Source organism: Sphaeramia orbicularis, chromosome 3, assembly GCF_902148855.1.
Source record: "Sphaeramia orbicularis chromosome 3, fSphaOr1.1, whole genome shotgun sequence".
In the NCBI taxonomy this organism is placed as follows: domain Eukaryota; kingdom Metazoa; phylum Chordata; class Actinopteri; order Kurtiformes; family Apogonidae; genus Sphaeramia; species Sphaeramia orbicularis.
In genome coordinates this window covers 38,646,770-38,661,564 of record NC_043959.1, presented here as the reverse complement: position 1 = coordinate 38,661,564, position 14,795 = coordinate 38,646,770, and the positions used below count along the sequence as shown (strand labels likewise).

General features: G+C 39.1%; 1 protein-coding gene across 4 annotated transcripts in view; it reads right to left on the bottom strand.

The window, feature by feature from the left end:
• shf (Src homology 2 domain containing F) overlaps positions 1-14,795 on the bottom strand; it is a 93,689-nt gene that overhangs the window by 73,108 nt on the left and 5,786 nt on the right. For all 4 annotated transcript variants that reach the window (XM_030129506.1, XM_030129515.1, XM_030129523.1 and 1 more), the window contains exon 2: positions 951-1,083. In XM_030129506.1, the coding sequence (XP_029985366.1) occupies positions 951-1,083 (133 nt within the window). The remainder of the gene's footprint in view (positions 1-950; positions 1,084-14,795) is intronic.

The following is a 14,795-nucleotide window of genomic DNA, read 5'->3' as shown; positions in this document are numbered from 1 at the left end:
TGACTGGGGTGGAGGTCAAACCAGTAAGACAGATGAAAACAAGAGGTTGTCTGGAGGCCCATTAAAAGAAATTGCTGTGAAGGGACAAAGACATTCACGTCCTGTCTGTGTGAGAGCAATGGTAACCTGTGTGTTTATGTGGATACAAGAGGTAAGGTGAAAGGCACAAGACATGATAGGGCATTGTCAGTGCATCACGCTCTTGCTGCTGATAACATGTGGTCATCCCTTTTCCAGTAAGGTCTGACATTCATAAAAACATATTTTATAACATTCTTTCCTTGGGTACTAAGGTCTGTTCAGCGGAAACAACCGCCACATGTTTTGTTTTCTCCACAACTTTATCAATTCTCTTCTCTTTTTCTACATTCTTTGTTCTTTGTCATCATTGTGCTCACTTAGCCACAGAGTGAATATGCACTGTGACAAAGCTGTGCGGAGAGTGTGGTTCAGCTAAATTCTTATGTTTGCACACAGCTATTGTTGTCTCAAAGAAAAATGTCTTCCTGGAAATCCCAACAAGTGCCTGTCTCCTCATGCACACGGTTCAGTGGAACAAAAACTGAAAATTACTGCTACTTTTCCCCCTGGAGTGTGTTTTCCAATCATTTTTGGGCGGGTATGATTTCCAAGGGGCAAAGTAACTCCTTTTGAAAATGTTTTGACATCCATAATGACATAAAGGTCGTTTCCACTCTGCTGCACCTGTCATGTAAAACAGCTTGAGGCCATCTGATGCTTTTCATCAACTCAGTTAGGAAACATATGGCCAAATTATGCTGCATATTAATTAAACTTCCACTTTGACATATATTATGAAGTCATAATAAAGAGGCCCATCAACTTGTGGCTTCATCTATAATTTTGTGAAGGTGAACAGAGGCAAAATATGTCTTTACAACTTCTACATATCAAAAAAACAGAGGATGGGATCAAAAGTATTGGCCTACCTGCCATCATCTTCTGGGCCTCATATGGCTCCATGTAACCATCATTCTCAGTTGTCACTTTCTCCGTAGTGGTTTGAGTGCCCCCAGCCTGCTCAGCGTCAAAAGGGTCCGCATAGTCTTCAAGGATAATGAGCTGCAGGGGAAAAAAGAGCCAAAGAAAGGTGAGACACAGGCAAGGAGAGAAAAAAAAAGTAGAGCAGCAAGAGAGGAAATCATTTTGCCGCTCTGCTGAACATTACAACATGGCTAGGTGTCAGGAGAGTTACACTGCACAGTAGCATGACACACACGGCTGTGGCCCAGGACAGGATCTCGTGATATCCACTGAGGAAAGCCAGGAGATAAAGGGAGAAACATATAAATAATGCCCCACCTCTGTATGGCTCAGCGTACCACCACAATGCTTCAGCTTTAGACTTACAGCACACTCTCTTGCTACTGCTGGTCTGCCTAATTATATGATAGGCCAGTGACAGGCCTACATTTCAAAAGTAGAGGAGAAGACCACAACTGCTCAACTTTCTTGAGAGAAACAATTTGGCAGATTTATGCCGAGCTGGCAGTGAGCCACGGCTAATTGCAGTCTTGCTCTTTTGCTAAGCATTTTCTGCAGTAGATGGCAATTAGGTGGACATCCTGAGACCCAGAAATACAGCTCAAGCCTTTAGGGAACACAGCAGCCGGTATGCGTCTATTGTGCCTTTGGGGGATATTTGTTTCCATGAACTCTTTGTTTCATCTGCCATGATACCACTTCAAAACTAACAATGTAGCCTCTGAAAAGAATATACTCCCATATGAGCCATCTGTCCTGTTGGGCGTTAGATCTAATGAGGGGGTGTCACTGCTCAGGTTTGGTCCAGCTGTTAGAAAATGGACCTCTCCTCAACTGAAACTCATGACAATATCGCCAAATATTGAGCACACCTTATGTTTTGCAACTTGAAAATATCTGACTAGAGGGTTTATTTGGTTAAAACCAGCACACAAATAAGGAAGGCTTATGCGTACACCTAGGGGAGCATGTAAACATGTACATGACTGGCATACACCCTGTGAGTCATTCGTAACAGGAAGGGATTTGGTCGCATTATAAACAATCTCATCACTCATCTAGTGGATGAGGGTGAGGCAAGCTGGAGGTGGACCGAGCCTCTTGCCTGCCGCTCTGTGCCTCGACCAAGTCAGCTTTCCCAAGAGCAACCACTGTCCATCCTTGCCACAGATGGAGCTCACTTCCCAGAAGTAGACTTCATATGCAGGCCACCCGTGAGTGTGCCACAGACACACACAAACACCTGCCAAGCCTCAGGCAAGCAAGTGAAATGTACAGATATAACCTTACAACTGTGAGATTTCTCTTCAGCTGGGAAAGTACTGACATTTTTACAGTAGCGATCAAGGTCAAGAGTCACAACATGCTGCCATAAATAGTTAACTTTAAAGTTTCCAAGACTTAAATATAAGAATGTTCGCAAGGGCTGATTTGTAAGCCGCTTAGTGAAAGAAAAACGCTGGCAGGTACTGTATATTCCTGCACAGATCATCTAAACTATACATGGATTAGACAATAATAGCAGAGGAAGTTAAGTACCACGGATGTGCTTCATAGCAGCTACTGTGTGTTAAATCCACCTTCTTCCATCTTCTCTCTCCATCTGTTTTGGGGAAAATAACTAGGACTTTTTCTACCACAGCATAATTATGGGTTCTGAATGTTATGCTTGTGTGATTTCGAGAAGAGCAAAACATCCAATACAAACATTGTCCTTGTTTGTTTTTAAGCCACAAAATATACATACTTCACTCAAGTTTAATTAATGTAAAATTCAGTTAAGCAAAATCTCTGTATCCATAGGGACCCCACAGCTCTCTGTAAATTATGCATCACATCCACAGTGTTATGACCATCTAACACCTTGCTGCATGGAAACTCAGCCATCAGTAATCGCACCCCGGGCCAAAAATACCTCCAATAAAGTCACTGCGAACACAGCCTGGATCTAAGAATAAGCAACAGCCACCAAAAAACAACATATGAATCACTGAAATTGGAGAGATGAACCGGCTGTGGCCCACAACTGTAGCAGTGGGACACAAGCAGACCATAGACCATGAAAGGGATTTTCCCAACCTCAGATCACAGAAAGAGCTTATTTATTCAAATCAATACGTAAGTCAACATATAATTCAATCTGGACCCATGATTTTTCCTGATCCGTTAATTATTTATGTAAAGAATTTACAAAAATCAAATAGAGTTTTGCAAATAAGACTAGCAGCCAATTTAGAATATAAACTGCATGCTTGTGTCAAACTCATTTTAGTTCAGGGGCCACATACAGCCCAACATGATCTGAAGTTATGTTATTATTTAAATAACATAATAACCTAGAAATAATGTCAACTCCAAACTTTTCTCTATGTTTTAGAGTGAAAAAAGTAAAATTAAATGATGAAAAAGTTTACATCTACAAAGTATCCTTTAAAAAATGTGAATAACATGAACAATCTGAAATTTCTTCTAAAAATCGAGTGCAATTTTACCAATATTCTGTCTCAGTTTATCATTTTCACATGTACATTACAACTTCCAGATCACAGTGGATCTACAAATACACAAAACATTTAGTAACAGGCAGAATATTGGTACAATTGCACTTCCTTTTCTTAAGACATTTGAAGTTGATCATATTTGTTCAGGTTATTTACAATTTTTGCGAAAGGACAGTTTGTATGTAAAATTTAAAGATGCTGTATGTAATGTTACATTTTTTACACTAAAATAAAAAGAGAAAAATTTGAGGTTGTCATGTATAGGTTATGATGATAGTATTTTACTAGTCTCACACACTTCAGATCAAATTGGGCTGAATGTGGAACATGGACTAAAATAATTGTTAATATTTTCAGTATAATTTTTGCATTTCAGAACTTTATCCCAGGGGCCGGATTGGACCTTTTGGCGGGCCGGTTTTGGCCCACGGGACATATGTTTAACTCCCATGTCCCATAAGTTCTGATGAACTGAAATGATAATTTTCTGTGTTAAACTGGACATCCATTTGATCCATAAAACCATGAGAAGATTCATTAAAGATCTGAACAATAAGGGTTTCAGGAATAACGATATAACCCTACCCAAATACAGGCCCAGACATAAGTGAGGTTTCTGGAGTTCTCACACTCTGAAATTCATCTTATTACTTCATAGACCTCTGTGAGGATGCAGAGGCATGTTTCAGGAAATTCTGAGTTATATATGGAACCACTTCAAACACATGACATCATCTTTACCTGTCCTTTCTGCATTCATGTGGGGTTGGGTTCAAGATTAAAATTTTTGTTAGAATGTTTAGACATCTTCTTTTTCCTCTAATCACTACAGTAGCCTACTAGCCCCTGAGAAAGTTCACTTTCTAACCAATCCATCTAAAAAACTCTTCATTCACTTCAGGTCTTGGTAGTTTGCCAGTTTCTACATAGCAAAACAGCAACATTAATATTTAATCTCAAAACACTCTTCTGAATCGTGTGAGGATGAGATTTAGTTATTACCTTTGAGATCAACTCTGTTGGTCTAATTTAAGAGCAAACCAAATTTAACACAGCTATTAACATGTTGCAAATATAAATTAATGGTTGTCATCAAACAGCCGTTTACAGACATCTATATTATATTTAGCACTGTGTTGGACAGGAAAATCGTTTTAGCAGCATCTGGTCATGTTGTAAGTTCAGCCAACTTTGAGACAATACTGTTATGTTAATTCGGCTTATGAAAAACCTGTTTCCATCAAATGAAACAAAAAACAATGGAGGAACTGGTCCTGGTAATGATTTCCACTTGCTATTTCACTTTCATTTTGAGTCATCACAACATTTTGTGCATTTCTCAATATGTGGCTGGCATAGGACTTGTTTTGTTTGAACTTCTTGTCATGGGGAATCTTCTAATCCATATAAGCATTATCTACTTTGTAAAACACCTTCTTTATTGTTAATTTGAGGATACGCACCATCAACAATTTAGTTCAACAGGCTGCCATCATCCTGCCCCCACAGTTCACTTCATGTTTGGGTGGAGGAGGTGGTGGTTAATATTTCTAAATTGGTCCAATGTGTCCTTCCTGTCCCATTGCACTAATGACTACTCGACAGCAGGAGGAGCATGGGGTAGTGAGGCGAGGGGTGCGAGTAAGCGGCAGCATCGCCTGGGGACACGCCATCTGCCTTGTGGCATGCCAGGGTGTGTCAGGACTGCAGCCAAGCCACACTTGTCATGAAAGTAAAACTCCCCCTTAGCACAAGACTGTAGTACCTCAATATATCAGGTCTTTGCTAAACTGGGATATAAGACTATGAATCGCACAAAGCTACCTCACAGGCTTAGGTTGTGTCCTCATGGATGCTTGGTACTTTATTCTTCTGCAGCAAAGAGAGAGAGAAGTCACTGAATTACTTTCATCCCACAGCCCAGATCCCAGGTTGACTGTGTCTTACACCTGCCACAGCGCTGCCAGACAGCAACAGAGAGGTTCAGACTTCTTGAAATGCACTGCGCACTTAGGCAATGAAGCTGACTTCAAATCAGTGGGAACAGAGGGAGAACATTAGTGGAGAATAGAGACCACAACAGGCACCTGCCACTCTGGCTCAATATTCGACAACAGTATAGAAGCGTCTAAGATTACAATTCGATTGGGCCCCAGTCTTCCATTAGAAGTGAGAATGTATCAGCTATAATTCTCCTCTTGCACTCTTAATGGAGAGAATGTGTGTAGATGGGTCATCAAATAATCAACAAAAGAGAATAAAAAAATATTCAAAAACTGCATTAGCTGTAATCCGAGTACATAACTGGAAATTTGGTTATAATAATTAGAAAATGGGTTGCTGCAGTGGCTAGATTATACATTTTACATGTTGTTGGCAGATACGAACTGTGAGCAGCTGGAGGCAAATATTCTACCTGGATATAGCCAAATACACGACACAATCATACATTTAATCTAATGAAAATAAAGAATACATGAATGCATGAATACATGTCCTGTCAAGTCTAGTCCACTGAGGATTGGATGCGTTCTGGACTAGCCAAGGTTGAAATCGCTCTTAGACCGCCAGAAAAATCAGCAAGCGGTAGAATGAGAGAGGAGGGTAAAAAAACACAAGACTGACATGTGTGATTTATGTTTCATGCCACGAGGGATTTTAGCCACTGATAACCCAATACAACCCAGTGCTTAGCAGCTCAATTGCATTACAGCATTTCAAAAGGCTTTTTTGCTCCCATTGCAGTTTTGTTCTTCAGATTAAAAAATGCAAACCAAAATTGCGAGGACAAAAAGATATGAGTGGGAAAAAAGGAAACGTGATAGTATTTTTTCATCATTCTACAGAAAAAAAGAGAAAAAATGAACAGACAACATAGCAAAAAGGATGTTTAATCCTGCTGGATGGAAAAATGTTCAAATGGTCATGTAAAAGCAAAACTCAGCAAGCTGCAGCTCTGAGAAGTGCCTCTGCTGATGGTGTACACACCTTATCTTTGTCTATAAACACAAGATGAATGCCATGTGTGCTGTGTGCAGTCACCTCAAGATAACTTGGTCCCAATTTTCTACAAGAAACATATTTGCAAGAAACAGTCCCTGCAGGCAAATTACTTAAGATGAAATTCTGACAGCTTCTGTGTTGGCACAATGCAGTTACTATCAATAAGATAGTTTCTTGTTTCTAAGAAGCAAGTGCAAATCTAGTTACACTTCATTGAATGCCTCTGGTGAGGACCGAGCCCCACTGGGTTCTATCTCCCAAACAGATTAAGCAGATGGAAAACTGGCTTCATCTTGAACAGGGAGAGTGTGCAGAAGTATGTTTTATACCATACAGTACTGTTATTAATGAAACTTTATTGACATATTCCTGGACAAACAGTGTCTGAAAATTTTGCCTCAGTGTGAGGTTGGAAGAGTTATGTGCCTTCTAAATGCCTCCTTAGGAATCAGCCATAATGCCTAATCAAATTATTTGATTTGCTATAAGGACAATTTCTCAAAGCCACTCACAAGCTGCTCCAGTTCAAAGCACTTTACCTGCAATAAATAAAAACTCACCTCATTTCAAGCTTTTCATATAAATGGATTAGTCTGACCTGTGCTCAGCTTGAGCATAAATCAACAACATAAATACTAAATAATTAAAAAAACAAAGAAAACATGATAAAAGCAGGCCCACAATAACACATGTAACCTGACAATTGGTTGACAAACAGTCATAGCCTTTCCTTTTTGACCATTCATTCTCAGAAGTGCAGTTTTTCAACCGGAACAGCTACTATTAGGAGGCTGAGGGTTTAGATGGTTTGTGCGCAACAAGCTTTACTCTATACATTTCAAGGATTAGACTTTGCATCCCCCCTTTGCACATCAATGTGCTCAACCATCAGCTTCACATGTGTCTCCCTCAAAGACATCTGGGGTGCTCAGAGAACAGCTCACTTCTCCTCACTGGCTTATTTAATACACACCCTCTCCTTTAACATTCAGACCACGTTAAATGTTGGTTCTTTAGATCTCTGCACTCTTGCCCATGTGGAGCAGCTTTCGTACAGCAGCCAGGGCAAAGCCAGATCTTATAGCACAAGTTATTTAGCCTGTTGCTGATCATGGTTTACAGGGGAGTGTTTCCAGATGCAGCAACAGTGACACTGATACTATGCACCACACTTCATTTGCAAGTTGGGAAAAACATCAGCAGTGCATGTAACTGAGCTGTTACATGCACTGCTGGTGTTTTTCCCATTATGTATCATATTGCAATAAAAGAAAACTGATGCATTAAACATTGTTTATGTTGTGCACGTGGTAAAGAACTGCACACATGCTAAATATAATGCTGTAAGTAAGCCTGAATCTTAGATAAAGTCAGATGTCTGGCGTCCATTACAGTCGTCCTTGAATTCATAGCTCATTACGACATTCTGCATACAAACTGAGTCATGAGCTCCAAGGCAACGACTAAGTTCTCATCAAATTAACAACCTGAGGATGTGTTCTGTCAGGTTTTAAACACTGAAGATACAGTGCTATGGCAGTTTTCTCTGTCAGTGATAACATGTGGGATGTTACTCTTGTTATTACTTTAAACAGATATTTGCAAATGCCTTTTTTCAATAAATTCCTACTCTGACTGCCCTATTCTCTTGATAAATGAATGCTTTAGCACATAAGGCAGTGAAGCACAAAAAGCACCCCAACTTGTCCTCAAAACCTCCTTCATTGAAACACCCTCCACATATCCACTTAAGACTCCAGTGGAGGAATGAGTGGATGTCGTAGGTTGAACCCTATGAAGGTGCTCTTAATATGCGACAGATATTCAAGATTAAGTACTTGACGACACGCTTGACAAAATCCAATTTCCTTCCTCTGCCCTCATCCCTCTGTGATAGATTTATTGGCAGTGTTTCTGCTACATATAGTTAGTGGTGCAGCACAACAGCGGAGAATAATTCAGGTACGACAATGCAATGTTGGAATTTTATAAAATATGATAATCCTGCCCTTGTGTGAATGAGCGATTTGTTGTCATCATGGGCTGCAACAATTTTCCTCATATATACAGTTAGAATTATAATGCAAGCATTTTATGTAGAGCTTTTTTTTCTTTTAGAATGATACTGTTTGCTGAATAAAAATAAATAAATAAAAGTCATTCCACTGTCCGCTAGTTACCCCTATATATTGTTATACCCACAAAACACACTGTATAGGCTACTGTTGTATAAGACAAAGGCTAGCTCATTTAGTAAATAGGGGCTACATGAAAGAACATGGGGACATCCACTACAATGGAAACTTTGATTTTGGGAGTGTGATTTATGGCGGAGGGAGAAAAACAAGCTACAGTCAGCTGGTAAACAAAGCCAAAATTTTGATGTGAGGACAGCTTGATAGAGGCTGGAAGCGCTGTGGCCTCAGATAGCCTCTATGTGGGGAGGATGCACTGAGGTCTCTGCACGTCGCCTATGCTGACAATAGAGCAAATGCAGGGTGGAGTCCCACTACTGCCAGTTCTATGTGGCTTCCCACCTCTCTGAGTGGAGTTAGAGAGGCTATATTTGGAACAGCGAGGGACAATCGCCAATCTATTGGCAAAAAGAGTCCTCAGTGCAGCACGCAACAGCTGTGCTTCATGCCTAATAGTCACTGATTCTGACATCTATTAGATCTTCAGTTGAAAGAGCTGAAAACATTATCCCTAGTTATATTTTAGAAAGCAAAGAGCTGCCAGAATATGCAGCTTGCACAGTTGGGCAAGCACAGACTTGTCAAGTTAAAAAGGGAACGTCACCAAGTTGTAAACACTTCCTGCCAGGAAGGGAGCACTTCCTTAATCCTGGAGCAACCAAGCCATTCCTTATTTTCCACTAAACAACCACAGATAGTGGTTTGCTTTCTCTAGCCATATCCCTGTCAAAATAACAGCTCATTTCAACTGTAAAAAAAAAAAAAACAGACACAGGAAAATGTGACCTACAGCACAGAGCTGAGTAGCATTACAACAAAGCTGTTTACAGTACTTATCTCTCATTCACAAAAAGCAAGAAATGGAATCTGAAAATGCACTAAGAAGAAATGGAAGTGTTGAGCTTCCTGGTGAGCACTGAGATCACAGGGCAGCTCCATTTGCAGGACGGAAGTCTGGCTGCCTCCTGCAGTGTGACACAAAAACAGCCTGAACCCACACACAGGAGGTTAAAAGACAAATCAGACATATGACTACAATGTAGTGGATTTTGATGCAAAAATAACCATTTGGGTACCACTGGAATTTCTAAATCATTTGCTACTGATTTTTACAGAAACAAACCAATGGGTAAAAGCCAATGTTTCATGCAGATTCTTCATTTGTGCCTCGAATGGTCTGCAAGCTTAAGCTTCAATTTGTTTATTTTTAATCGGTACGTTACTATCTGCCTGCCCACCAGGGTTCCCTCCTTCTACAGTCAGCTACACACACTGTCATTAAACAAAACAGAGCCATGTGTCTACAACTCCCCAGCGGCCAGAGCTGCAGCACTAGTCTGTAGGCTAATTGTGACCTGGTGTGACCATGTGACTGATGTTCCGGTGGAAAGCTGGAAAAAGCAAACTGAGCAACAAAAACAACAGACTCCATCGTGACACTCTAAACTGGAAAGAAGGCTCCCATATGGAAGAAGAAAATAAGCAAACAATGGCTAAATGCCATCATTTCCAAGACCTATAACTTAAAGACACGCGAAGGGAGGTTGTTTATAAAACCCAACCATAACTAGTTATTACATTCAACAGAGCTGCATCATGGTGCAGTGATGTAAATTTAATTGGATTTGTGGATTCACCAAAATTACATTTCAACAAAAACCATTCAGTATTAAACAGAATAACCATTAGATCAAGTCTTTCACCTTATCCTGCACTACAGAATGACTTCATCATGCCTCACAGAAGGCGGGACTTCTGTTCCAGTGCACACTGTTGTATGTAGGCTGTGGACCAAAGAGCACTGTTGCTCCTTCCTTCCTCTCAAACTGCCCTTCCAGGATTCTTGTTTAAGTCAAAGGAATGTGGTGCTCTTTTGTTAAGGACAACACAGCTTTAGAAAAACAATGAATATCACATATGTGTGGCATGAAAGTAGTACTTTGTTATTCTCATCAGGGAGTTATTAAAACCGGTAATCTCACAGGTTTGACGTAATCAGAGTGACTTTGAGAATATAATTTGAATGCTTAAAATAGTTCAGGAAATACATGGCATTCTTTGACACTTAGTGAACAGTGGGTCAAAACTCTCAACAGTCATTCCTGGTGTCTCATGCCAACAAAATCAGTCTAGACTTTACTGTTGTGAGTGTAACCATAGCAACAACCTATCATAGGTGTCTTTGCAATTTATCATAATTATCAAACACATTGTCAGCTTCTCTTTAAGTTGTGGATCATAATTTCCTTGCAAATGACTGTAATGGTTTGAACACAAATGCAATCAAACTAATTATGCATCACCCTGTCAAAAGGGTAGTTACATTACAGCTCGACAATAACATTATAAAAGGGTGGTAATGGTCTGCTAATACAAAGGTAATACAGAAATAATGCAAATTAATTAACAAAATAATAACTATGTCATAATTCCAGTGATAACGAAAATTCTTGTAAATTAATAAGGTAACTGCCATGTTAGAATCACAAAATTCATCATATTTTACAGACACTGTTTGAAGGTAATACTGAAATGAAAACAAACAATATGTTTCATGCTGTGACTTGTTATTCAGAACCACTTGTGGTTGTGGTTTATGTATAATCTAATTTTGTGGTAATGTTAGATTAAACCAAACATTTTATAGGAAATGACTACCTGGAAACACTTGTGACACACAGTACTTCTCTCTGCTCAGTGTCACGAAATCCAAAATATCACTATCCAAATATTGCGTATATTTTTTTCTCATTTCTACAATAAGATGACTCTAAAACATCCTAGATCTTTTAAATTGCAGCGTTTTGTGATTATACAGTTGATCAGACGGATATTGTGATGACAATTACTGATCCTACTGTGATTCAATTTTTGCACAACCCCATTATAAATCAATAAATCAAGGAATTTCTACATTATTCCAGTTGTGATCGTTATTTATGAGATAGCACAATCTTTTCAAGACTACTTTTACTGAGCCTTTAGAGTAACAAATAGCACATCCTGACCACTCTTGTACCCAGTTGAGTCTGCTATCCACCTCAACAGCCTCCATCTGATACAGAAAGGTGGAACTGCACTTAAAAGGGGAACTATAACAAAACCTGATGGGCTCTGATGTTTTCATCCATTTTCTGGCTCCCTGAAGAAAACCACTCTCGGAGACGCTGGTGATATTGACGTTTTGTGCTTGACATTTCTCCTATCACTGGCAGAGATGAGAGTGTGAAAGGCCGGTGGGATGCGTTTCTAAAAATCCAGTAATGTTTGGAGTGCCGGGGTAAGAGGTCAAGTGAAGATATTCAAGTTCTGGGGAATGAAGCTGAGCGGAGTTTCAGCCTTGCACTACAGGCACTAATCTGCAACATAGTGGAAGAGGCATAATCCAGCCACACCTGGAGACTGTGGTTTGGAAGGCTTGTAAGGTAATGCTCTAATTCAGGGTTCCCACATACTGGAAATCTGATCATTAAATGCCCAAACCGACCAATTACATTTTAATTAACAGTCTTTTATCATTCTTTTAAGGTGTATGATGGAGCTTGGTGAACCTTACACTGGTCTAGATACTGTACCACAGAGGTGTGTGATCAGACTTATTGGGTTGCACCTGTCCTGTTTCACTTTTTTCCTGTTCAGTAGAGTAACAGATTACAGCTTTCACCTTTCAGAGTTTGTTCCTATTTGTAACATCGTAATGAGATGCACCTGCATTTTCTGAGATAACAATGAAGACACGATCAGAACACATTATTCCTAAAGCTTGTGTTATACTTCTCTCTGCTGCATAAATTCACTAATACACTGGAGAGATGTTGCTGTTCCCATGTGTTTTCACCTTTTACTAATGTTTAGTAAACCACAATTTACATATGACATGTGAGACAGTGACAGAAATCAATGTCACATCAGCTACTGTGTCGTCAAACCACATCTATCAATCATCCATGGCGCAAACATAAATTTACAAAAAAAATTAGCATAGAAACGCATGATGGGTAACAATAGTAACCCATAAAGACCCAGTGCTTCTTTTGTGACAATTCGCAAATGATTTTTTTTCTCTACTTTTAACTTTTCTTAGTGATTTATCACCATTTATTCTATAATTATACTCTGTACTTTGCTTTCTTAAGTGAAAATCTGGTATTTCCCAACACTTAATTTACTGATTATGACTGAAGTCCATAGAAGCTCAAATTAAAGTTGAGGGTTATTATATCAAAAACAGAGAAAATGGAGGAAAAAGTGACTTTTTCAGTAAAATATATCATTAACTGAACATGAAAACAAGCATCTCCACCTATTGTCATTGACCAAACTCATGGGTTTTACTGGTGAATGTTGTTGAAGATGACAGTGTTTCCACGTTCACTAATGAAGCCTCTGAATGGCCAAATGGGTCATAACTGATGACCATGAAAAGACGATAAACTGCGTTTCACATTAATAATTTACATGCATCGATAGGATGAGCAGATCAACAGTTATTTAACTTTTTATATCAGTAAATGATTTTGGTCACCAGTGGATTTTTGGGTTTTTATGGGTTAAATGTTCTGCATGATGCTCTGCTAGTGGCTCTGACTGTCAACTTCAGCTTGAGGGTTTAACACAAAAGGCATCTAAGTTTGGAGAGGTTCCTCTGAAGCCTCTTCTAGCCTACTGTTAACCACAACACCCAACTCTGCATAAATCTGTACAGATCTTCCTCAAGTAAGTTGCCTTCAATTTGTCAGGATAACCACAACTGTATTTAAATCAAACATGTGATGTGGGTCAAAAGGGCCTCATATTTGGAGATGATGAACTCTATGATGTGATAAAAACGATACCAGATGTGGACAGAAGAACCGTAATGTCACCCACTGGTTTCTGAACTTTGTGTTTTGCCTGTCACCATGTTGGCTTTTTGGAATCAGAACTGGGGTTAGACCGATTTGCATGGGTGCGTTAATGCTAAACGCTAGCCTATACACACTTTATAATTGTAAAGTTCATAATGCAATTTTCATTTCATCATCATTTCATCAAAGCCTTATATCTGCTGTAAAATTCATTAATGGGAAAAAAAATTGGCTGCCAGAATACTCACTGGAGCATAGAAATAAAGACTCTTGGGGAAAAAAATTACTGACTTAGTATTTTTAGGAAGAAAACCTATGTAAATCTACTGCTGCTTTTGGATTGCTGGTATCAGTGACAAGAGTAAAGAGTAAAATACTGAGATGTTGCCTTGAGTGTGACTGCAGCTTCAAACAACACAACAATGGTGGAAGATGAAATGTCAAACTGTAAAAAAAAAAAAAAAGTATGATTTTTCTGGCAAGAATACAGTTGTTTAGACTAAAATCCTCGGCCGATTTATCAAGATAAGAGCTGACTTGAAAACTTGCTCCATTGATTTCCCACTATGGCTTTGAGTACTGTTTCATTACATAATGACACACAAATGTACTGACACAGCGACAATTCTGGATTGACCAGTCTGTGATTTGCATGATTTTACATCACATTTACGAACACTATGACTCACTTCAACCTCAGCAAAGGTCATCCTCGAAAAAGTACCTGAAAATACCTGTACTGTCAATGGAAAAGTGGCATTTCAGAGCTAGCATGTGGTGGCCGTGTGTAGCATTACACTATAAGACACTTTGCCATCAGATTCCTTTTTGTACCAAAGTTCTTGGCCCTTAGATAAGACAAACCATTAAATTTGTACTTCCACTCAGTTTTGGAGTTTAACCCATAAAGACCCAGTGTTACTTTTATGGCAGTTCCCAAGTTATTTTTTTTCTCAATATTATACCTTTCTTAATTGATTTATTGCCATTTATTGTAATATTATCTTCTTTATTTTGCATTTTTTTCAGTGAAAACCAGGTGTTTTCCTGCATTTACTTAGTTGATGATGTAGATGTTCATAAAAGCTCCGATTCAAGTTGAGGGTTACATCAAAAACAGAGAAAACTATAGAAAATATAGTAAATAAATCAGTAAAATATATTGTTAACTGAACATAAACCAAGTGTGTCTATCCACTGTCATTGATCAAACTCCATGGGTTTTACTGGTGAATCAATGTTGT